Source organism: Aphis gossypii, chromosome 2 (genome assembly GCF_020184175.1).
Source record: "Aphis gossypii isolate Hap1 chromosome 2, ASM2018417v2, whole genome shotgun sequence".
Lineage (NCBI taxonomy): Eukaryota > Metazoa > Arthropoda > Insecta > Hemiptera > Aphididae > Aphis > Aphis gossypii.
The window spans coordinates 69047069-69071184 of NC_065531.1; the positions used below are offsets into that span (position 1 = coordinate 69047069).

General features: G+C 27.4%; 6 protein-coding genes across 8 annotated transcripts; 1 reads left to right on the forward strand and 5 right to left on the reverse strand.

Annotated features, from left to right (window-relative positions):
- Positions 1-799: 799 nt before the first annotated feature.
- On the reverse strand, positions 800-5599 carry LOC114126301 (COP9 signalosome complex subunit 3). The gene is made up of 7 exons (XM_027990218.2): positions 5334-5599; positions 4414-4674; positions 4121-4341; positions 2446-2795; positions 2220-2379; positions 2048-2161; positions 800-1971 (listed from the first exon to the last, which is right to left on the reverse strand). Exons 1-7 carry the CDS (start codon positions 5401-5403, stop codon positions 1828-1830), a joined length of 1320 nt encoding a protein of 439 aa, XP_027846019.1. The 5' UTR covers positions 5404-5599; the 3' UTR covers positions 800-1827.
- A 154-nt stretch (positions 5600-5753) lies between these two features.
- LOC114126303 (caspase-1-like) lies at positions 5754-9022 on the forward strand. 3 transcript variants are annotated; one of them, XM_027990219.2, is made up of 10 exons: positions 5754-5917; positions 6141-6276; positions 6358-6717; positions 6796-6941; positions 7497-7623; positions 7686-7853; positions 7937-8166; positions 8234-8376; positions 8469-8578; positions 8655-9022. In XM_027990219.2, exons 3-10 carry the CDS (start codon positions 6583-6585, stop codon positions 8820-8822), a joined length of 1227 nt encoding a protein of 408 aa, XP_027846020.2. In that variant the 5' UTR covers positions 5754-5917; positions 6141-6276; positions 6358-6582; the 3' UTR covers positions 8823-9022. The 3 variants fall into 3 exon arrangements, with proteins under 3 accessions (XP_027846020.2, XP_027846021.2, XP_050055082.1); XM_027990220.2 differs by having other exon boundaries at positions 6141-6227; XM_050199125.1 differs by having other exon boundaries at positions 6141-6717.
- An 842-nt stretch (positions 9023-9864) lies between these two features.
- Positions 9865-13336, reverse strand: LOC114126304 (corepressor interacting with RBPJ 1). Its single transcript, XM_050199127.1, has 7 exons — positions 13127-13336; positions 12540-12634; positions 12311-12460; positions 10994-11094; positions 10683-10858; positions 10176-10255; positions 9865-10092 (listed from the first exon to the last, which is right to left on the reverse strand). The coding sequence occupies exons 1-7, from the start codon at positions 13196-13198 to the stop codon at positions 9966-9968; spliced, it is 801 nt and encodes a 266-aa protein (XP_050055084.1). The 5' UTR covers positions 13199-13336; the 3' UTR covers positions 9865-9965.
- A 1765-nt stretch (positions 13337-15101) lies between these two features.
- Positions 15102-17342, reverse strand: LOC126549849 (corepressor interacting with RBPJ 1-like). The gene is made up of 6 exons (XM_050200238.1): positions 17304-17342; positions 17201-17262; positions 16335-16435; positions 16062-16204; positions 15553-15632; positions 15102-15469 (listed from the first exon to the last, which is right to left on the reverse strand). The coding sequence occupies exons 1-6, from the start codon at positions 17340-17342 to the stop codon at positions 15433-15435; spliced, it is 462 nt and encodes a 153-aa protein (XP_050056195.1). The 3' UTR covers positions 15102-15432.
- Positions 17343-17433: 91 nt separating this feature from the next.
- LOC114126299 (uncharacterized) lies at positions 17434-19049 on the reverse strand. Its single transcript, XM_050199128.1, has 3 exons — positions 18676-19049; positions 17692-17941; positions 17434-17623 (listed from the first exon to the last, which is right to left on the reverse strand). Exons 1-3 carry the CDS (start codon positions 18860-18862, stop codon positions 17449-17451), a joined length of 612 nt encoding a protein of 203 aa, XP_050055085.1. The 5' UTR covers positions 18863-19049; the 3' UTR covers positions 17434-17448.
- Positions 19050-19187: 138 nt separating this feature from the next.
- On the reverse strand, positions 19188-22425 carry LOC126549577 (cytadherence high molecular weight protein 3-like). The gene is made up of 2 exons (XM_050199126.1): positions 22132-22425; positions 19188-20711 (listed from the first exon to the last, which is right to left on the reverse strand). The coding sequence occupies exons 1-2, from the start codon at positions 22144-22146 to the stop codon at positions 19578-19580; spliced, it is 1149 nt and encodes a 382-aa protein (XP_050055083.1). The 5' UTR covers positions 22147-22425; the 3' UTR covers positions 19188-19577.
- Positions 22426-24116: the final 1691 nt, after the last annotated feature.

Below are 24116 nucleotides of genomic sequence, written 5' to 3' on the forward strand. Positions count from 1 at the left end.
TCAATAAAAACCGTTAATTAAAAATATATTTAATTAGTAGTTGTTTTATTTTAGCGCTTGGCCAATATAGAATATCATCAAACGCCAATGCTATAAAAAAATATATATATCATACAAATATATTACAAATTACAATATATTCATATAATCACAGGTATGTTATTCAATTACTTTTAATTGACAATTTTAAATAGTAAATAGTTCATCCAAGTGTTAAACAGTTTAAATTTGAACAAAAGAACCAAGTGATTAAGTATCATACAGCATAATACATTGCATACTAAAAATACATACAAATATATTTATATAAATATAAGAATGTTTTATTATTTATTTGAAGAAAGTAAGAAAAAATTAAATTTTGTTGAATTACAATTTTTACATAACAATTTTGTTCCAAAGTATCTAAACATCATAATTCATTTAATCATATGCCTTTTATGTTCAATATATCAAATAAACTATGACAAGATAATATATTTAATAAATAATATAACTGTATTTTACTACTTGAGTAAGCTTTCATCTTATTTTGTCATTTTACAGGAGGTATTTTATTTTATTTATGTATTTTTACATCATGTTAATCTGTTTTTTGTTGTATATTTTTATGAGTTTTTTTAAATTTTAGATCTGAGGTTTTCAACACGTGGAATGCGGTGCTCAGGGGCATCACCGGTTATTATTGAGTTTGTCCTATCTACATTAGATAATGTAGAATTTATTATTTCATTATCATTTTTCATATAGACAGGACTGTATTAAGGAATTTGTCATCTTGGGACAAAAAAAAAAAAACTTTGTTATACAAAATACAAATTTAATGTAATTTAAATATAAAAAAATTTCATACTCATCAACAGCACCTTGTTGCACCCCCTCCCCCTAAATATGGCCCTATATATAGGAACCTTTTAAATTGTTTTCAAAATCAAAAAAGTCATGGACCCTAATAGGTTGAAAACTTCTATTGTAGATTGTCATCTATATTTAAACAATAGCATAGAATATAGATCACATAATAATACACCTAACTATAGTTATTAACATATGTGAGTTATGAGTTAAGGGTCAATAGTGAATACCAACATATAACAGAAGTGTGAACGGTAATTGATGGCATGACATATAAATAACTTAAAAATCTTATTGCATATTCTAAATAATAACTTATATAATGGCAAAAACTAAAAAGTTACATTAAGGTACCAATATAGATATTTTTTTAATTACAATAAAATAACTATAATTGTTATTGTTTAAATAACTAATTAGTAATTTTGTTAAAATGTCTTCAAGAAATTGTGTATAATAAATAAAATTTCACTTTTGACCGTCAACTATTAGCTAGAAAAATACCAGCTTCAAAGTTGAAAATTGAAAAATGTTTACTGCTTCAAGAGGCGACGATAAATAAAAAAAATATGTATAAACATGTTAAGCCAATATTGCAAATACAAGTTGACAATATTTTTAATATTATTATTATTTCATATTCCCAATGTATTAATTAAAGAAAATATGTTTTGTGAATACCTGTTTAAATTATTATAATATGTATTTATATATTTATGTACAATACATTATAAACATTATTAATTTAGGTATACTTCATACATTCATAGGTATTAATATGTACTCATTTAAATGGAATAATAATTTAAATACTGTTTTTGATGTGATTTTTGTGTTATTTTAGTAACATTTGTAAAAGAACATGATTAGATCGACAAATATTTGAATGACAATAGAAATATTACAATTTCAGTTTTCATAATATGTTCAAATCAATAAATCTACAGTATAAATACATTTTTGAGCCTTAGATCATGCTTGATAACTTTTGGATGAACTTTGGCCTAAAGATAACCCATCATCTTCACTATTAGTTTTTTTTACAAATGATGGATTTGTTAATATAGCTTCATCCATCATTCGTACTGTACTGCTAAACGATATCTTATTAATTACCTGAAAAATACATAATATGTAATATTATATTATTATGTACATTTATAGTATATAACCAATATTAATATAAATTTACTTCATCTAGAATTTTTTTTAGAACACTTGGGTCTTCATATTTCTTGGGTGGATCATTAAACATAATTGTACCTTCTTTACGATTAATCTTGCCATATATTTCACCAGATTCAATCTAAAATTGTAAATTTATTTAATATTTTATTAATTATTATTTTTTTTGTTATAAATACCATGGTCAATAAATATTCTTCTGCTTCTGTTATGTTAGGAAGATTAATTCTTCGTGCTAAATCAGAAATTGACATGTTCAAAAAAGTATTTGTCAATTTATGTATATTCTTCCTGTGCAATGCTTTTACGACTTGTTTTACTAATCCTTTATTATTATCTCTGTATATGTTAACAAAAAAATTTCAATCAACTTTATTAGTTTAGAATTACAAAATAAAAACAAACCTTATGTAAACATCATGGTATTTTGTGATTGTTCTTTGTAATTCCTCATGATCACCACTTTGATACGCTGGTATAATATCCAAATAAGCTTGACAAACTGGTTTGAGCACTCTTTCGATGAGGGCTGGTGATAATTTTGGAAGTGAAGGTACAGTTCCTAAATGAATAATTGAGACCAAAACAAATTTCTTGTATGATTCAACCATGACTTGAGATAGCAAAGGAAGTAAAGTTGTAAGAGCAATTTCAAAGAAAGTAATTGCTTTTGAATAATTCTTCATTGCAGCGTAAATTACACCACCCAAATAGTAGTAATTTAAAAAATATTTTGGGTCAAATGCCACTCCAGACTAAAACAAAAAAAAATACTCCAAATGTAAACAAACAAAAAGTAAATTATACTAAAATTTAAGTCTATATTAAGTTCAATAAAATATAATTTCATCAAATACAAAAATATATCTTAATATGATCCTTACATGAACTTAAGTTTAAATATGACTTATAGATAATTTAAGGCAAATATCTTACATAGAATAATGTTCACAAAATTATTTTTTTAATTTTTGTGCATAAAAGTATTTGAAAATTCGAAAAACTTTTATCATTATTATATAATGTGTACGTATCATAAATATATTGTTTTAATTTCCAAGATCAAAACCAAAAATTAACTAATATTTTAATTGAGAGTTATTAATCAGTTGAAAAAATGTATAAATAATTTCACTGTAAATTTGATTATTTTACATAATTCACAATTATAGAAATATTTACAAATTATTGAATATTTTATCTATTTTAAAAAGTATTAAAGAAAAACTTATTGTTTTAAGAGTACCTAACAATTTTTTTTACTTAAATATAAATCTAAAGCTAAATAAGTAATTTTAAGTTAAAAATGTTTAAATTCATACTTGAAATATAATATTTAGGTAAGGGCTGTCATATAGTATGCGGTCCACCACAAATAGGTGAATGAATTAAAAATTATATCATATATATCATTATTTTAAATAATTAAACAAAAAAATTAATAATTAAAAATTTGCCGTTAATTTGTCACTACTTATAATTAAATATAAAAACTTTTGCAAAAATAAAGTGTATGAATGTGTATAAATTGTAGTGTTGCGCAATAAGTGACGTACTGGAAGTTAGAGCCCATACTTTTACAAAATATTGAAAGTTATTAAGTATAAGTCCATAGAGATAAAGTGTTCACCGAAGAAAGAGATTAAATTGTATCTATTAAATATAAACTTGGGCCTGTGTAAATATGGCTGATCGCAGATAGACCAAATTCCACAGTAGCCAGTAGATTGCATACTATATGACAGCCTAGGCAAATATAGTACAATCAAAAATGATATGTAATAATAGATGAAACTAGAAAATATTATAAGGACAGGCCAAGTGATAAATATGAAATAAAATTCTAAGTTTTTATTTTTTATTTTAAATTTCACTAACTACTAGGTGAGTATGATACTATGATATCCAGAAAGTATTACTAGTATTAGGTCAGGCCATTTCCTGACCCGTAGTTTTACCTATGTATGTAATAACTTATATTAATTATTAGTATGATATCAATGCTCATTAATTGATCAAATAATGACTAATAATTCATTAATCTGTATACCTATCTACAATTAAAAATTATGCTACTTACTTCATCAGTTCCCAATACATAGATATCTTGATCCAGGAGACTTAGAGCAGGCTTAAGATTATTTGACATTAAACAGGCTTGACATAAAAGACAATGAAGTTGAGTTAATTGATATGGTTTCTCTTGCAATTTACATATAGCTCGCCTTATTATTGGTATAGCAGACATAGGTTTTTCTATTTCACCAAGGTTAGTTAACATAGATTTCATCACAGTAGCCACTATAAAACAAGATGAAAATTAGATAGGAACATTAGTCTATAGTACAAAAATATAATAAGTAATTAACTTACAGGAATCAGCCAAAACTCTGAGTTCTTCTTCACTAATAGTACTAACAAAATCATTAATTTGCGTTGCTATTGCTGTATGATATTGAACCTCTGGTATATCCGGGGGTTTTTGGGCAGTAGCTTTAATACCCAAAACTGTAAGTACAGTGACTGAGTTCTCATGAACGTCAAGTGCCTCAAGAACACTATCTAAATTAGAAACATATTTTTGTAATGTTTCTGTCTGCTTGGAAAGATATTCATTAAGTTCTCGATTTTCACCTGAAAAAGAATAATTTACCTTTAATATCAAAAAAATACACAAAATATTCAAAATATTATAAAGTGATAATGAAAAATTATTATTAATGCTAAGTAAACAAGTAAAATACAGATGATAAAGAATGAATAAATAAAAATAAAAAGTTTGGTTTATTAGATTAGTTAAATTGCGTTAATAGTTAGATACTTTGATTGTCAATTAATTAAAAATTGGAAACACCATCAGAGAATGGAAAATCTATCATGATCTTTATGGTTGAGCATTACCAGAAGCTAGAGCAATATATCAAAGACTTATATGAACTAGAAAAGTACTTATTAGAGTTGGATTTTCCATAGGTAGTGATTAAGCCATGATTTTCAAAAGAACAAGTTTTTTGAGCTGTTGGGCTTTTCAAAACCAATAATATTTAACTTAGAATCGTAATTATACTGAATAAATCTTAAATACTGAATCAACTAAAAAGAAAAGGGTCAAACAATCGAAAAGTATCTATTACTTGAATTTAAAATGTACCTACATAATATAAACACAAATAAGTACAAATTAAGAAAGTATAAACATTTTTAACAGTAAAATATTAGAGCGAGGTCTGGCAATGTACAAAATATATTTTTCAAATCGGGCCGAATTTTGTGTAGGTAGGTCTTTTACTCACCGGAGTTGATAAAGTTTCTGACGGTCAGTACGAACTGATCAAGTTGAGGGACCGCCATATCACTATCCATAATTGCTTCGAAATGGTGTTTATAAATTTATGACAATAATAATTAATATTTTCACGTCCGTCGTGAAACAAATTAACAATGTGCAATGTATTTACAGTCTTTTATTCTATAATACATTGAATAATAGAGCATGTATGGACTATGAAGTATGAACGTCTCAACACTCCGGTTCAGTCCAGTCTCCTATGCTATGATAATATTATGATTACAAACCATAATTTATAGTAATCAGTGTGTCAAGCAAACAAATTTAACAAAATGAAATGTGCGTCAATTGGTTTGGTTGGTATGTACTGCAAAGTACTGACCAAAGTCATGGTATGGTATGGTTTATTTAGTCATGGGTATGGTATGGTCACGGACTAAGATAAAATCATGATTAAAGATAATATATCCAACCAGTATACACAGAAATATAAATATCTTTATTCGTGTTTCAAACTGAATCAGAAAATATCTCTTTTCAATTTTTTGACTACTGCAATGCAGCTGCTGCCTCAATATTTTTATACAGGTATCTAAGATACATATATATCTCCACAGATAATATATATTATATACAAAATATAATCAGGTCAGGACATGTATAATCATGTTCAAATATCGAATATTTGTATCATGATTCATGACTATGACTCATGTCTTTCACCTTTAAAGACCATATTATTGTGAATACACAACAATAGTATTTTTTATCAATATTGAACATAACATTTTACATTATCATTATGTTATAGTTCATAATATTACATCACACGTACTGACTACAACTGTCTGGCGGTACTGCTATTTACTAACACTACTACACTAGTAACACTCAACAGGTAATAATTATCAGCAAGACAAGTAACAAGTAACATTTAAATTTTAAAAGTACTATTTACTATTAGATTGGCACGATTAATAATTATTTTTCACTAGAAACTAATAAATTGTAATTTTTGACAAATGTAGTTATAAATTATCCGCCATCTTCATGTGTTTTACCGACCACTAGGATCATCCAGTCTAACAACCAATCCTCCAGGTTTCTGTCAACTGCTTTTGTCTTCCAATCTGGGCCACTGTTCGACGAATTATCTACTATACGAACAATAATTTAGTGAACCTTCTACTTAATTTTAAACACCTACTTATATATTTTTATCGAATTAACTCAACTATATTTGCTCAGTCATAATGGAACAATATCATCGAAAATTGATTAACGATTGTATGTCAGAATTAGTTTATGTTACTTCTAATTTAAATGCTATTGTGGATAATCTATTAGAAAAAACTGTAATCAATGAATGGATGAAAGATTATATTTTGGTAAAAGATTTACTTAATTTTTCTTGCACACATTATTAATGAATTATAAAGGTTTAATTTATACTTGAATTGCTATAGGAAGATGACGGAGAATCAGACAGCAAAACAAAATTGTACGAATTAATTCAAGGGCGCGGGCCTCAGGCATTTACAGCTTTATGCAAAGTATTAGAAGAAACAGGCAATCTAGAAGCTCGTGACATTTTAACTTTATACCAAACAAGGTACCTACTTCTTACTTATTTATTTTAAAACTTAATATGCTTATTGAATAATTAGTAAATTTGTATAGTAACCCATTTTATATTTGAGTTAAGACGTAAAGTGTATTGGTTTTAGTGTTTTACAATAATCTTGATTTTATTTTATTCTAATCATATGGTATGCAGAGTGCAAACTGCTTACCTGGATACCCATAGTATATATATATCCCAAGTTATTAATTTTATGTTAAACAATTTGATTATTAAAAAATGTATAATAGGTATAGCTATTATAATAAATTTGTTAATATAACTTAACAGCATATATAGACTCGGTAGACACCGAAAATAAAAAAAAAACATCAGGATTTGTTACATAAAACTGTCATAGTTGGGTCTATTAAAAACGATAAACTTAAAATAATTATAACACTTATAACATTAAAACTTAAAGTTTTCTCAAAATTTTAATTTCAACATTACCTATTTTTAGTATATACAAATATCTTTATTTGTAGAAAAAAGTAGTATTATTATAGTAGTTAAATTAAACCCAGAATAAATCACATTTTTCAGGAAGGAAAAGGAAGAGCAATTAGACAAAACATTTGACAAAATGATTTTGAAACATGATGACTCTTATGTCAAAATTCATCCTGAACGAAAACGCATGGATAATTATGAAGACAATTTAAATCCTCGTGTAAGTTTATTTTAATATTATATAAAATGTTAAAATATTACATTGAACTTATATTTTTACAGGCCTATACAATGGGATCAAATCCTAAGGGCCATGCATTGATTTTAAATATTAACAATATAAAAGATAGAAAAGAAAGACTAGGATCAAAAGTTGACATGGAAAACTTAAAGAAATTATTTAAAGGCCTTGGTTATATTGTTCACCCTAAAGAAGATTTATCTGAAAAAGTAAATATATAAAAATTAAATTAATATAAAGCGTACAAAAAAATTTCTTGCGAAATATTGACTTAAATTGTTTTTGTTTGTAGGAATTTAAAAGTGTTATTAAAGAATTCATTAATATATGCCATACTGAAAAAGCTAGCTCTATTGTTGTTTTTATAATGAGTCATGGTGAAGCTGCAAAAAATACAAGATCAGCAAATATAATAACGGCTGATGGCAATAAAATAAATACTGACTGGATAATTGATCAATTCGTACCAAAAAAAAAACCAACCATAAGTATTCCAAAGTTGTTTTTCATTCAAGCTTGTCGGTAATGTTAAATCATTTTTTTTTACTAATGCTAATACAATTGTACATTATTCTATATTATATTTTAGAGGAGAGATTAGTGATTTTGGTTGGAAATATTGCGATGGTGAAAAAAATGTAGTACAAACAGACAGTACTACCATTTCTTCGACCGGATCAATGTATAACCGACGTTATAAAGATATATTCATAGCATTTGCAACTGTTCCTGGTAAATCATAGTTACCTATAATAAAAATTTAATAAATTTATCTACCCTTTTATCAATAGATTACTAAAAAGCATATTTTTTTTTTTTCTTAGGGCACACTGCAATACGTGATCCGATAGACGGGTCATGGTTTGTACAAAAGTTGTGTGAAGTAATTCGTACAAATGCCTTTAACAAAGATTTGGCTTCAATGATGCTAATTGTAATTAATACATTTTAACTAAAAATTATTTATGCTACTATTATAACAAGAGTAACATATATATATTTATTTATAGGTGGATGCTGAAGTAGAGAAACTTAGTAGCACCCAGTATGGGTATCAAACATTAGAATGGTCATCTAGAGGTTTCAACAAAAGGTTTTTCTTTAATCCGGGGCTGTATGACGATAATTCAGATCATGATTCTTCAATAACTACTTCAACCAATCCCACTGATGTTTGATGCAGAATGTCATTTTTATATTTACTATTTACTCATTAGTTTAATTAATGATTAATGTTAAGACTGGATCTTTTTTTATATTTTTATACAATTTTTTTTATTAAAACTGAGTTTAAGTTTACGTTTTTTACTGATACATTTTTAAACATACTTTTTGTATACCCTATTCCTAAACAATAAATTAAATTATAATACTTTTATTTATTTATTTTTAATGTTGTAAAAACAATTTAATTAAAGGTTAATTTATAGCAGTCGAGTCACAGCAATTGTACCGAGAGTTCAACTATTAGGCTTCCATACACGAACAGGGTGATTATTTTATCAAACAACACCCGATTTTCCAAAGTATATTAACCTTTTTTATAAAATTTCCTGTCAAAATAGAATAACATTTTTTCATCATTAAAATATTTTAAGTTTTTTTTTACTTTTTTGAATAACACACTTTGAATTTCATATTTTAAAACAGAATATTTTTCAGTTTTTTGATAAAATCAAAATTCATATAAGAAGTTTATGAGTAATTTTAAGTCATAGATTAAATAGACTTAAGTATTAGTATATTTAATCTACATTAAAGTTTAGTTGAGTGGAGCAGAGAGGATTTCTTGCAAAATGTCAATCTACTATTCCTGCTTATTTTAAATACTTAAAAAACCATACACTGAAAAATATTCCGCTTTAAAATAAGAAATCGTATATGATATTCTTAACAGTTAAAAAAAGTAATTTATAAAATATGTATGTATGTATAATGAATTAATTAATTCATTTTTTATAAAATATAAAGTTTAATATGTTCAGTTTTTTAATTTTATTATTATAAACTTTAATTGACTATTTAGCTCAACAATTATTAGACGTCCAAATTTGTCAATGGTGTAAAATAGTCCTGTTTTTTTTTACATAACATAGGATATTATGAAAAGTGAGTGCAACTTAGATGACATTAAGGTAAGAGGAACAGGTTTAAACTTTAATGGAATTAAAAAATAGAAGCGTAATATACAAAATAAATTATACATTAAGATTCTGTACAATTTTAGATATATGAACTTTAATGTAGTATTATTTTACATATATTTATTACATATTATGCACAGTAAAAAGATAAAAAAAAATTATACAATATAAACTTAATTAATCTGAGGAATCAGAACTACTACTACTTTCTTTTTTCTTCTTGTTTTGTTTCCTAGAAAGTTTTTCTTTTTTTGAAATCAACTTTTGTTCTTTCATCATAATTTTATCCATTCTATCCAATCGTCTAAAACAAAAAAAAAAAACAAATAATGTTAAAAAATATTTAAATATTAAACATTTTGAATAAGGTTGAATTAATTAATTTACTTGAGTAATTTCATTTTTTTCTTTCTACTTAATGTTTTTACATACATAAATAGTTCCGTGTCACTATCCTCTCCATTGTTCTGAAAATAATAAGTCATTAATAATTTTAACTAAATGTATAAAGATAAATAATTATTAAATATAGAGAAATAATATTTTATTAATTAAAAATACTTTTAGTTCAAATTATAAAATAAAATGTATTTATAATTTTAAAATATTCAGAATTTGAAATTTGTATTTAAAAGAAAAACAATAAGGATATCATATTATTTGTTATAGTTCATATTCATTATATTTATATCAAGTAAAAAAGAATAATAAAGATGGTTTCTTAAAACAACAGAATTTTATTCAAACAAAAAATTAACATGAAAAATCATGTAAATAAAAATTAGAATTAAGAACATATTGAAAACTTATTTGTAAATATTTTTAGTTGAGTTATATAAATATTATATGAAAGATTTATAAAATGTCTAATTAATAATAAATTTAATAACTCACTGCAAATGATATTTGTTGTTGTGTAGATGCAGCACTTTTTTTTAATTCCAAACCATCTTCTCGCATTTGTTTTATTAATTCTTGTGTTTTTTTATTAGCACTAGAACCATTGGTGGTTGCATTACTTGTTACAGCTTCAGATATGCTTGCCTGGTTGAACAAGGGGCATTCTTTGTCTATAAAATATTTTTTATTATATACTAGGTACTTGATTTCTTTAAATTAATTTTTCACTTAAACAATTAAAATTATTTAAAAATCAATATAATATAATACAAATTGTAAAATAATATACTACACGATTTACTAACCAGTATTAATATGACCCCATTTATGGCATTTGATACATCGTACATTTCTGACTTGAATACCAAATGGTTGATCTCTTATTTCTTGATCCCCTTTACAATAACTATAAAGGGATATACTTGAAATTAGTATACATTACATAAAATAAAACATAACTCTACAACTATCATTTTATCCCACTAATATGTTACACAAAAAATAATAATGATGAAAATAATTTTAATATCATGTTATTTGATTCAAACACAGGCTTGTATAAGAATTTGGGAAGTGTAATTCCATAAATATAAAAAACAATTGAAGGTTAAGTTTCGGCAATTATTGAATGGTAGAAATCAAAATTTGATTGTATATATACAGATATTCATATAAGATAATGTTGATTTTTGACTTTAAATAACAGAAAATATAGGTTGAAATTATTTTAAAATTATTTCATTTTAGTTGTAAAATTAAGTTATATACATATTGTATGTTATATTAATATTAGAAAATTGTGAAGCTTTTCCAAATTAAAATTACTAAATATTTTCCAAAATAGGTATAAAATAATTTTGACAAAATGATAGAGGCTGAGTGGGAACGGCAATCACAAGAAATATTGGTATAGTAAAGAGATCCAAGAACTAACGAAATGATATTTGGTTGAGTTAAATAAATCAAAAATACTTAATAAATATCAAGATGAGAATTTATCAAGTCATTAAGAATAACTTAAATACATTTAAAAAATGTAAGAGACTAATATAACAACTAAAAATGTATCAATACCATACCAGGTTATGTTTATAGTCATTAGTGAAAGTTTACTTTCCTTTTCAATAAATTATTGATATTTGTTTAAAATAATCAAATAATAATAATATCTATAAAATTAAACTATCAATATAATATCATTAATATGTTTATTTTATTGAAATATATTATTAATGATTAATATTATACTGTAAACCAATTCTGAAGCTCACGCAACACAAAGTTGTGTAATTGAAGTGAGTATTATTTTGTCGCCAAGTAATGTGATAACAATTCAGCTCCCATGTAGTGATTTTTTTTTAAAAAAAAGTGAGAATTGTTTACAATTTATATGATGAAACTCAGACAATGCCAGGTCTACCCATTTGTATATTATATGAACAAGATAATAATGTACATAAGAAATAAATAATAATGTACTTCATTTAACAAACTAATATATTAAATAAAAATATAAAATATAATTATATTAAAAAATTAAATATAAAAATATCACTAGTAGCACTAACACCTACAATAAGTACAGTATCAAAAAAATATTATTATTATTTCATAGTACTTACTCTTCTCTAGGGGCATTAAATTTTCTTTGCCATTCAAATTTATATTCTGGTTCGTTATCTTCACGTTCCCTTTCTTTTTTAGCACCCGGTGGTGGTTCATACATAAAATTTACACTTAATTTATCCTTGCTTTCTTTTGATAACAATGCTCTAGAAAACATTAATATAATAAATAAATAAAGCATACAATCAAAAATAGTATATATATCTTTGTAATAAAGTATTTTACTTGTTATTATAAAGATCTTGTTCTTTTTCATATTGTAGACGGAGTTCTTCTTGACGTTTTTTATCTTTAACTGATTTTTGTTCTGCCATCCATACCTGTAAGTTGTTAGCATAATTATAAATGAAAATTGTAACATTTAAGAGCATAATATAATTATGTCACACCCTTATACTATGTTGATTCGATCATAAAAACAGACAACATAGCAAATGTATTCAGTTGTATGTTATTAACTTAAATATTAGAGAGAATTTATCTATTATCAATCATAAAGGTAAGAACATTATCTGTGTATTCTTGTTAGTTATTGATGATATTTTGTGAGTTATGAACATTCTTAAATTTTAATATTTTAAACAACTCTTTTTGAAACTGGATTATAACTTCTAATAAAATTGTGTAATTTAAAAATAATCATTTAATAACTACCTATGTAGATATATCTTATAGACATTTAAAATATAAAAATACTTCATTAATTACAGGGTTAGGATTATAAAACTAATTAGATTAGGAACTACTAAATCATTGAGTAATTAGCACTATTGTTGGGTATATAATATGTCGTGTTCTGAAGAAAAACTTACTCGTTTTAGATTATCCCTTGATGCCGGATGAAAGAACTTTTTACACATGTAATTATTGAAGCCCTTCCCCATTTTGTATACTTATAAATATGTATTATGTATAAATAAAATGTGGATTGAGTAAAGTAGTAAAGTACACTAATAAGTAAAAACAATTTATTAGACAATAATTGAAACACCATAAATATTAGTTAACTGTAATCATAGTATTAGGAATAAGAAGTATGCTCAATGATAAGACTACGCATATTTCGTCAAGGGGTAATATAGGCAACCAACAATAAACACAAGGTGACGTCACATGCATATATTTCGTATAATATTCTGAGCGTAGTAAGGAACTCGGTTATGTTAGGTTGGGACGGTTGGGTTATTCAAGTTGAAAATATGTATTTCTAATATTTCTAATACTTCTATATTATTTTTAATATTTCTATAGACTGTCAAATAGGTTAGTATAGTATTAGTATAATTTTATTATAGTCTTTATTCGAAGTATTTAAGGTTAGTGTAGTTTAGGAATTAGGAATAATCATAGTTAGGTTAATTGATTAATGTGAGTATGTAACATGTTATTATACTATTATTTTTTTAAATTATGTTTATTTTATACATTTTTGAATTTTTTTGTGGTTTTGTTTATCAATTAATTGATTCTTTAATTTTTTGTTTAATTCTCTTATTCTTAAATAAATTCGCGTTCTTATCATTGACCTCAAAACTTCATCTTGAATCATCACGTCATGCACTTGATGTTTCGAAAAACGAATGTCAATAGTCACTTGTAAGTATTATTTATATATTTACTATAATTACACATATTAATTTAAATACCTTTTCCATTCAATTTTTTAAATAGTGATTTTATGATTTTACCAACACTTATGAGGATACTGGATGGCTGTGTTAGTGTTCCAAATGATTTAGCTTGTATCCATTCATTTGTGTCACTGTTACCTACTAAATCTACATACTAAGTTTATAGGTCTATGATACGGATATACTTGTTATACAGTCATATAATATTTTAAATAAAGGCGCGATAATCATTACTAACGAACCGATTACATGAATCCGAACCAACACGAGCATACACGAATGCACAATTGCAGTAAATATGCAAAAAAACTCAAGGCGATGCGAATCTAGGAAAAAAAGACCAAAGAAAAAAAGAACAATTTTTAGAAATTTTAAACAGTGTCCCACTAATCGATATTTTTTTAAAAAAAAAATTTTAATACAATGCATAGACACTTATGCTATATTTTTAGTATTCATTTTTTAATTTTTATAACTGAAAATAAAAAAACTCAAAAATTGATAAAAAAAAATTCGAAACATTCAATATAGTCAAATTGTAAATCTTACTTTGAGAAATATTTGTATGGTAAATTTTTTAAGTATTAAAAAATGAAAAATGTAGCGCAAGTGTCTATGAATTAAATTTTTAAAATATTGCATAGAACCAGGGTTGGGCAAGATACTAAAAAATATTATCATGATACATGATACTTGCATTTAAGGTACGGTTTCCCTTGCGCGATCGCGAACGCGAACCGCGATCTAAGAACGCGTGCCTTGATCGCGCGGCTGCTGATACAATGTAAATTAAATATAGTTGGTTTTCCTTGCGCGATCGCGATCAGCGATTTAAATTTGTTCGCGGCGCGAACGCGATTTTACTGGTCTTCGAGCAGTCAAATCGCGTTCGTGTCGCGATCGACTTATTGTTTTGATAATAATTATTAATAATTATTGATGAAATCATGCAATGTTCTCATTTCTGTTTGAACACTCGTTGACAACGGTTATTCAAACATGAGTTCTGCAATGGTCAAGTTTACTAAGGAGTAAGACGAGATATTGGTTGAATGTGTAGCCAAACATCCTCCAATTTATAATCCCGAAAATAGGGATTACCTATAAAGATTTAAATATACGAGATGCAATTTGGAGAGATATAAGTAGCAACGTTGAGCGAAGTGGTAAGCAAAGTATTATAAATGTTGATTGTAAAAAATATTATATTTGTAGGAATAAAAATGTATTAATGGTATAAATAATACATTGAAATTATAGCACAGAATAATTATCCTGTTATTTGCATAATATACGATAACATGAAAAGTGAGTGCTACTTAGATGACATAAAGGTAAAAGGAACAAGTTTAATGTTTAATGGAAGTAAAAATTAGAAGCATAATATACAAAATAAATTATACACTAAGATTCTGTACAATTTTAGATTAATGAACTTTAATGTAGTAATATTAATTATGTACAGTAAATAGGTAAAAAAAAATCATTCAATGAAAACCAATTTTATTGATTCTATCCAATCGCCTAAAACAAAAAAAAAAAACAAATAATGTTAAAAATTATTTAAATATTAAACATTTTGAATAAGGTTGATATAATTAATTTACTTGAGTAATTTCATTTTTTTCTTTCTACTTAATGTTTTTACATACATAAATAGTTCCGTGTCACTATCCTCTCCATTGTTCTGAAAATAATAAGTCATTAATAATTTTAACTAAATGTATAAAGATAAATAATTATTAATTATAGAGAAATAATATTTTATTAATTAAAAATACTTTTAGTTCAAATTATAAAATAAAATGTATTTATAATTTTAAAATATTCAGAATTTGAAATTTGTATTTAAAAGAAAAACAATAAGGATATCATATTATTTGTTATTGTTCATATTCATTATATTTATATCAAATAAAAAAGAATAATAAAGATGGGTTCTTAATACAACAAATTTTTATTCAAACAAAAAATTAACATGAAAAATCACATAAATAAAAATTAGAATCAAGAACATATTATTGAAAACTTATTTGAAATATTTTTAGTTGAGTTATATATATACAATATGAAAGATTTATAAAACGTCTAATTAATAACAAATTTAATAACTCACTGCAAATGATTTTTGTTGTTGTTTAGATGCAGCACTTTTTTTTAATTCAAAAAAATTTTCTCCCATTTTTTTTATTAATTCTTGTGTGTTTCTATTAGCACTAGTACCATTACTTGTAACAGTTGATAAAGAACATTCTCTGTCTATAAAATATTTTTTATTTTATAATATTTGATTTTTTTAAACTAATTTTTTACTTAAAAATTAAAATTATTTATAAATCAATATAATATAATACAAATTGTAAAATAATATACTACACGATTTACTAACCAGTATTAATATGACCCCATTTATGGCATTTGATACATCGTACATTTCTGACTTGAATACCAAATGGTTGATCTCTTATTTCTTGATCCTCTTTACAATAACTATAAAGGGATATAGGTACTTGAAATTAGTATACATTACATACAATAAAACATAACTCTACAACTATCATTTTATAACACTTATATGTTACACAAAAAATAATAATGATGAAAATAATTTTAATATCATGTTATTTGATTCAAACACAGGCTTGTATAAGAATTTGGGAAGTGTAATTCCATAAATATAAAAAACAATTGAAGGTTAAGTTTCGGCAATTATTGAATGGTAGAAATCAAAATTTGATTGTATATATACAGATATTCATATAAGATAATGTTGATTTTTGACTTTAAATAACAGAAAATATAGGTTGAAATTATTTTAAAATTATTTCATTTTAGTTGTAAAATTAAGTTATATACATATTGTATGTTATATTAATATTAGAAAATTGTGAAGCTTTTCCAAATTAAAATTACTAAATATTTTCCAAAATAGGTATAAAATAATTTTGACAAAATGATAGAGGCTGAGTGGGAACGGCAATCACAAGAAATATTGGTATAGTAAAGAGATCCAAAAACTAACGGAATGATATTTGGTTGAGTTAAATAAATCAAAAATACTTAATAAATGTCAAGATGAGAATTTATCAAGTCATTAAGAATAACTTAAATACATTGAAAAAATATAAAACCTACCCAAAAAATATCTTATGTTGAATTTTCTTCAATAAAAATCAATATACTGTTGAGTGAATTTTATTATATTAACATTTAGGTATAGATATCTACATAATACGTTATAACGCATTAAGTTACCTTATATTTTTAAATATTATTAGGTATTCAAAAGAAAGGCTCCAAAATTTCGTCTTCAGCTTCTAAATCTTGTGGAAAGTTTCCAAATTCAAGAATTTTGTACTGTTTTTTCTGCGACGCTGCAAAATGATACTTCATACATTATATTTTTAAGGTCAACATAAATTATGATAACTGTTTTGTTCAACAACAGTATTTATTATTCATGTATAAATACAATTATATTACGTAACATATAATGTTACTTTTTAATTTCTAAAATTAATATACTTGCTTAGAATGTTTTGGCTTTCTTTCACAAATCGAATCAACAAACCCAATGAATAGAATACAAATGTTACGATGGTCATTGTAATTAAATACATGCAGAACGTATCAAATAATAAAAACAAAATATTTTTATCAAAAGGACAATGTTCAGTTCTACCGAATAAATGCAAAATATTATTTAAAATAATGTTGTAGATATTGTAAATTTTAACTATTTTTACTGTAGAATTTTCCGTGGTCGAGACGAAACTGTAACAGTATTTCTTTGTGTCGTAGTGTTTTGAAGAAAACTATCATTTAGTTCCATACTTAATTGGGTAAAAACTGTGTCTGACAACCATTCTGCTAATTTTTCATGATTTATTTTTCTTAAACAATCAGCTATACTGAGAAAATTTTTTTCCTTTCCAGCACTGTTATTCCATGTCATTAATAACGATAAACAAGTTTCATCTAATGGCAAGTCTTGTTCTGCAAATAAATAAATATTAATAAATTATTGTTCTATATTGTATAGGTAGTTCACAAGGTAGGAGGCATCTACTGTATTTTTTTATTTTTATTATAGTTATCTATACTTATTAAGTAGTAAGTACTAATTATAATACCAGAGTATATTATAATATATTGCATAAACTGTAGATTACTGTATATTTATATGCAGGCATAGGTTAGGTAAAATATTAGTATTTTTAAAATTCTAATATAAAGAGTCCTGAATTTAATTATAATGTATTATATTATTAGAACTGTGCGTTAATTTTTCCTTAAATTTTTGTATCAAAAACTGAATGATATTTTATTCTTAAAAAATATATAAAATACATTTAAAACAAATGTATCCACAATGTAAATAATATGTATAGAGATACTTATAATAGGTTGGTAACTAATAAGCTATAACTTTATAAGGCATAAAGTTACAACGATTACGTTATCCACTATAATCATCGTGATTACTGTGATTTATTTACATTAGTATCTATGTTTATTCACTATATAATAATATATTTAACGTGTATCCATATTCAATGGATTAATAGAATATGCATAGAATTTTTTTCGACTACAATGCTATTATTATTTATTAAACCTGTAAATATTCTTATAATAACTATACCTTCTTTATAATATATTGAATTATTTGTATTAGTATTCAAAAAACTACAAAATTATACATGAGCGACGGTTTGAGGATTGATTACCAAGTTCTTTGACTGCCGTTAGTTCAAGGCCCTCGGCATACAAATAAGCAGTGAGTTTTACGCATTCTTGCGGAGTCAAATGGTTTACTAAATACATAAACATGGACAGGTTGACGTCATGTGTGCAGACGATATTCGACACAAACTTGGTGATTACTATTAAGGTAACAAATTTTAACTCGTACATGAGCGATTTTGTATTCAAAAAACTATTTGATCCGAAAAAAACTTAATCAACTGTAAATAGTTTACAATTATCGTATAAAATATAATGTATTTGGGAAATAGACACGTATAAATTATGATATTATAAGTTTGAGGACAACAATTTGAGATTGAATAGTATTAGTCAATAGTAATAGTATTAGTCCATAGAAACGGTCGTATAATATATTTATACGAAACAGTGCAGTGTGTGTATTATACGGATACATATTATTTATGTAGAAACAATGGAAACGCAGCTCGTTCTCATAAAACCGTTTAAAGTTTTAAATTACTAAACATATTATAAATAGGTATTGAAATACGCAGTAGCAATTTTAACAAAAATTACATGCAAGATTTATTTTAACAAAGAAAGAAAGAAAGAAAGAAAAAGTCACAATCTAATAATGTATACCTAATATACAGACTACAGTCGAGTCAAACGACCCAATGGCATATAAAATAATACAGTATACAATATTTAATAATAATAATAATAATAATAATAATACAACAAATCAACAAAAATTATAATATACAGTCATCGTCTCTCGGAACTCGACGTCCAAGTGATGGACTAGCCCTATGGTTTGAAAGAAATGTCGTTTTCAATACGAGTCCGAGAGTTTCGAGTCGACTGCTGATTATGCGCGACTCCGCCGCAGTCTTCTCGAACGTAGTCCGTCGCTATAGTTTCATTTCTTCTTGCCCGAGTAGTCGGTGCTCGGCACTCCCAGACTGGTCTCGGCCGTCAACGGCGGGTAACCCGCGCCGGAACCCAAACCGCTGTCCTGGTCGATCACCCCGTGATGCAGGTGATGGTGATGGGCGGCGTCGTCGTCGTGGTGATGGACATCGGTGACGCCAACTTCCCGTTGCTCTTGTAGGAACGGATATTCGTCCTGGAGAGTCTGCTGCTGCTGTGCCGCCGCCGCTTCGTTCACTTCGTAGCTGCCGCCGGCCGTCCTGAGAGCAGCCAGTTGCTGGAGATAAGACACCGGCGCGTCTGCCGGATACGCCGAGCCCTGGTAAGCCGCGGTCGGCACCTGGTACGAAGACGGTCCCTGGTACGCGGACTGTCCCGGGTAAGCCACCGCACCGCGATAGTGCGGAGCGTAAGCGTGCGAGTGATGCAGGTACGACGGAGCCGCAGGATACCTGACCAGCGGTACGCGGACCGGAAGTCTGGCGGCGTAGTGCACGGCGGTGGCGGCGGGCCTGGCCACCGGGACCACCGCGGCGGGCGTCGGCCGGTACACGGGCACCGGGTACGGTTTGTACACCGTCACCGGGTACGGTTGGGCCACGGGCACGGCGACGGGTTTGATGACGGCCACCGGGTACGGGCGGTTGACGGGCACGGGGTACGGCCGGGGCACTTCGACGGGCACGGGTCGGACGACTGGCACCGGGACGGGGTGCGCGACCGGCACCGGCACCGGTTTGTGGACGACCGTGGTGGCCGTGGGGTACGTGTGCACCACCGACTGGTAGACGACCGGCTGGTGTTTGAATCCGTGCACGGTGGTCTCGTGATGGTTGTAGTAGTGGCCGTGATAGTGTGCCGGCGCGTATCCGTGACCGTGGTAGTGCGTCGGGGACGCGTAACCGTAAGAGTGGTAGTGCGTGGACGCGGGTGCGTAGTGGCCGTGATAGCCGGCCGGCGCGTAGTGAGCGTGGTAAGCCGGAGCGTACAGCCCGTGGTACTCGCCGTAGCTCCTCCTGTTGGTCTGCGGTGCTTTGTCGGTCGGAGCGCCGTCGTCCTCCGCTGCCGGTTCGCACCTCGTCGAACCGATAACGGTCAACGCGCACACCGCGAAACAGAACGCCTGAAAGGACGATATTGTAATTATTCGTTTTTAACACGTCATGCAGCGTATCGACGATCCGCGCTGAATGCCCAATGACCGTGGACGATTTTTATCTGCGCCGCGGACGGCGAGAAATGTTTTTTAAATCGTTATTTTACGGCAAATTAATGGAGGATTTTATGTCCTTTTACTTTTATCGTCGGTTAAAATATCACATGTGTTTGAAAGGAGATTTTCAAAATTTTTCTAATGTCACAACCTTCTAAAAATATTACTGTTGGTCGACAATGGCACTTGATGTTATAGATTGCATTTGAATTATAACCCGCATATTATATTCCATTCGTAGGAATTTACTATTCGCACCTTCTTAGAAGTATCAAAAAATTTAAATAAACGTAACAAATTCAATTCAAACTTCTAACCGTATAAGTATTTTAAAAAATTAGATCAGGCAATGAGAAGTAAATTGAATTTATTGGAAATAACATAAAAATTATCAAACTGAACAAGATTCGATTAAGTGAAAATTATGGCATTGAAAAATTAACAAAAAATAAATAAATAAACTAACCCGGGTAATTCTAAAATCTAAATGAACTAGGATGCACTCATGCTAAGTAAAAATATAACCTTTATGCTTATGGCACAGCACACTAAGATGGTACCTTATACCGATTATATTCGAAACATTAGATAAGAAGTTTTTCGGGACATTTCGAGAAACTCGCCTTTGTAAGACGAATTGAAATTAGTTAAATAAGTTAAACTTTAAAGTATATACTTATATATAAATGATATAAAGCCAATTATAAAAATTCCATAGGTATTCTGTATGTTAAAAAAATAAAAATATACTGCTTCAAAATGCTCGATATTATAAATAATAATAATAGTATAATTTTAATTAAAATTAGTGAAATATCAAGAAAAATATCTGGGTAAGAAAGTGGAAAAAAAAGTGTTAAGATTGAGTTGTAGAATGAACTCAAACTTGATCGATAAAATGCAAGCACCTCACGTAAATAGGGAAATACCTATCGTATAAAAATTGTAAAATATTATATTAAAGATATTATAAATATCATAAATAGTGTGGAATTAAAGAAATTACAAATAATAATTTAAAACGACATATTGTGATGTGATTAATATAATGTATTTCTTAATTTATTAAATCATGTTTTATATCAATGAAATGTGTACGAAAATATGGTTCGATTCAACAAACATTTTTGAGAGTGACATTTTTTAAATTATATGAATCGCTTTTTCATAAAAGCAATACCCAAGTCCTTTGTTCATATAATAAGTATAATATTGCGTTACGTTGAAAATGCGATGCCGTGAAGCACTTGGATGTATTAACATCGAAAAAAAGCTGTGTATCTATACACATAAATAAATATAGCCATATAGGTATTATTATGATACTTACTGAAAATGACTTCATGGCTTTGTCTTGTTTGATTTTTCTTGATGCACTAGCTTGAAGACGGACGAATAGAATGAATGACAGGACATCCGTAGTTACAGTTTTATACGTTCAGGTGTAGTCCAATCGATTGGCTTTCACTGGTTAGATTTTTGGACTGGAAAGTTCGGTGAGTTCGGGTACGGGTCGTGAATAGGAAATGAAGTTCTTTGCAGGAAGAAGAACGAAACGTATCGGAACAGAAATGTGTGTTATTGTTATGTCACGAGGACGCGCCGCCATACGAATCGACAATATCGCAGTAAGAATCGGATATAAGATATTGTTATGACAATAATCTAATAATAATAAATAATGCATTGTAAGTGCCAAAATATGTGTTAACTTTACGACTGTCGTATTTTATAGATAATTCATGTATAACCCGATCGCATTGCGTGAAAGTGAAAACGATACACTCCATAATATGTGCATATGCTTAATGCTTTTACTATTGTTTTCGTAATATTTGTATATCACTTTTAATGTACTTGTATAATATATATACATTATACATATATATAATGTATGACCACTAATCAAGGAAGTATTAATTAATATAAGGGAACTGAAAAATGTCCCTGCAGTGTTAGTTTTTGAACTTTAAAGACGTATCGACAAGCAAAATTGTTTTGTCATTTTTTAATTTTTAAACTATTACTTCTAATTTGATAAAATATGTTTTTAAGAAGAGAACACATTAATTACCAGTTGGTACCTATAGTTTATGGCGTTTATGCTAGCATAAAAAATGGAAAAATAGCCATTATATAATTTCAATTTTGAATAGATTAAACTTTTTACAACTCTTCAATTTTATTAATAAACAAAATCGTCAAGCTATACTTTATTATTAGTTATGCCGGTTAGGTTATTGCCGGTGTCGCAGATTTCTAATACCCTCAAATACTTTTACTCCCGGGGGTAAAATTATCCTAGAATAACTTTACCGGGAGTAAAATTAACCTAGTATATTTTACCCCCGGTAAATATATCCTTGGTATTTTTTACCCCCGGTAAAAATTTACCAGGTTATTTTTACCGGGGGTGGGTAAAAATATCCGGGGGTAAAATTCGCCTGTTACACCGGCCGTGATATCTATTTGAATTAAAGCTTAGAGAAAAGTTTTGTTTATTAAAGATATTCTAAATGTATACTTTTATTAATTGGCTACTCATAATAATATATAGCTCATTTATGTAAATATTTTAAATATAACTATCTATATTAATATTTATATTACCTATCTAAATTATACTAGTAAATATTATCTAGGCTGATGTGACATTTGGGTAGGTATATAAATATATAATAGGTAAATTAAATCTACGAAACTCTGTTTATTAATAATTTATAATTTTCTAATAAAACATAATAATTATACATAATTATTATAAGTTTCATAGTCATAATACACATTAAACTTATTTACTATTATTGTTTCTATTAGTGTACATGAAAATTGATGTAAAAAAATGTATTAATCAAATAGGCCAATTTTTTTGTTGATATAATATAGGTACCATTTAATTATTATTATTGTTTGTGTAAATAATTTTAATTAACAATATAAAAGAAAGGTTATCAAGATGTTATAATACGTTTTACACGTTACAGATCTATATCATCTTCATTATACAAAGTTATATTCGTGTGAATGTAATTGTTAATTATATTGAATAATATTATCATATTGTGCAGTTTTATTAATACATAAATAATATAATATACATTATTTAAAAACTAAATGCATGTTTGAAATCATATTTTAATTTGAGTCACGAATTTATGGGTTGTTATATTTAAATGCAAATCACAATTCGTAAGTCCTCAGAAATGACCAGTTATTGAGCTATCTCTGGGCAGATTGGTATCGATAGCGACCAAATAATGGGCATAATATAATAATAGGTATGTTATAAACATTAATTATTGTGTAATAGGCAAA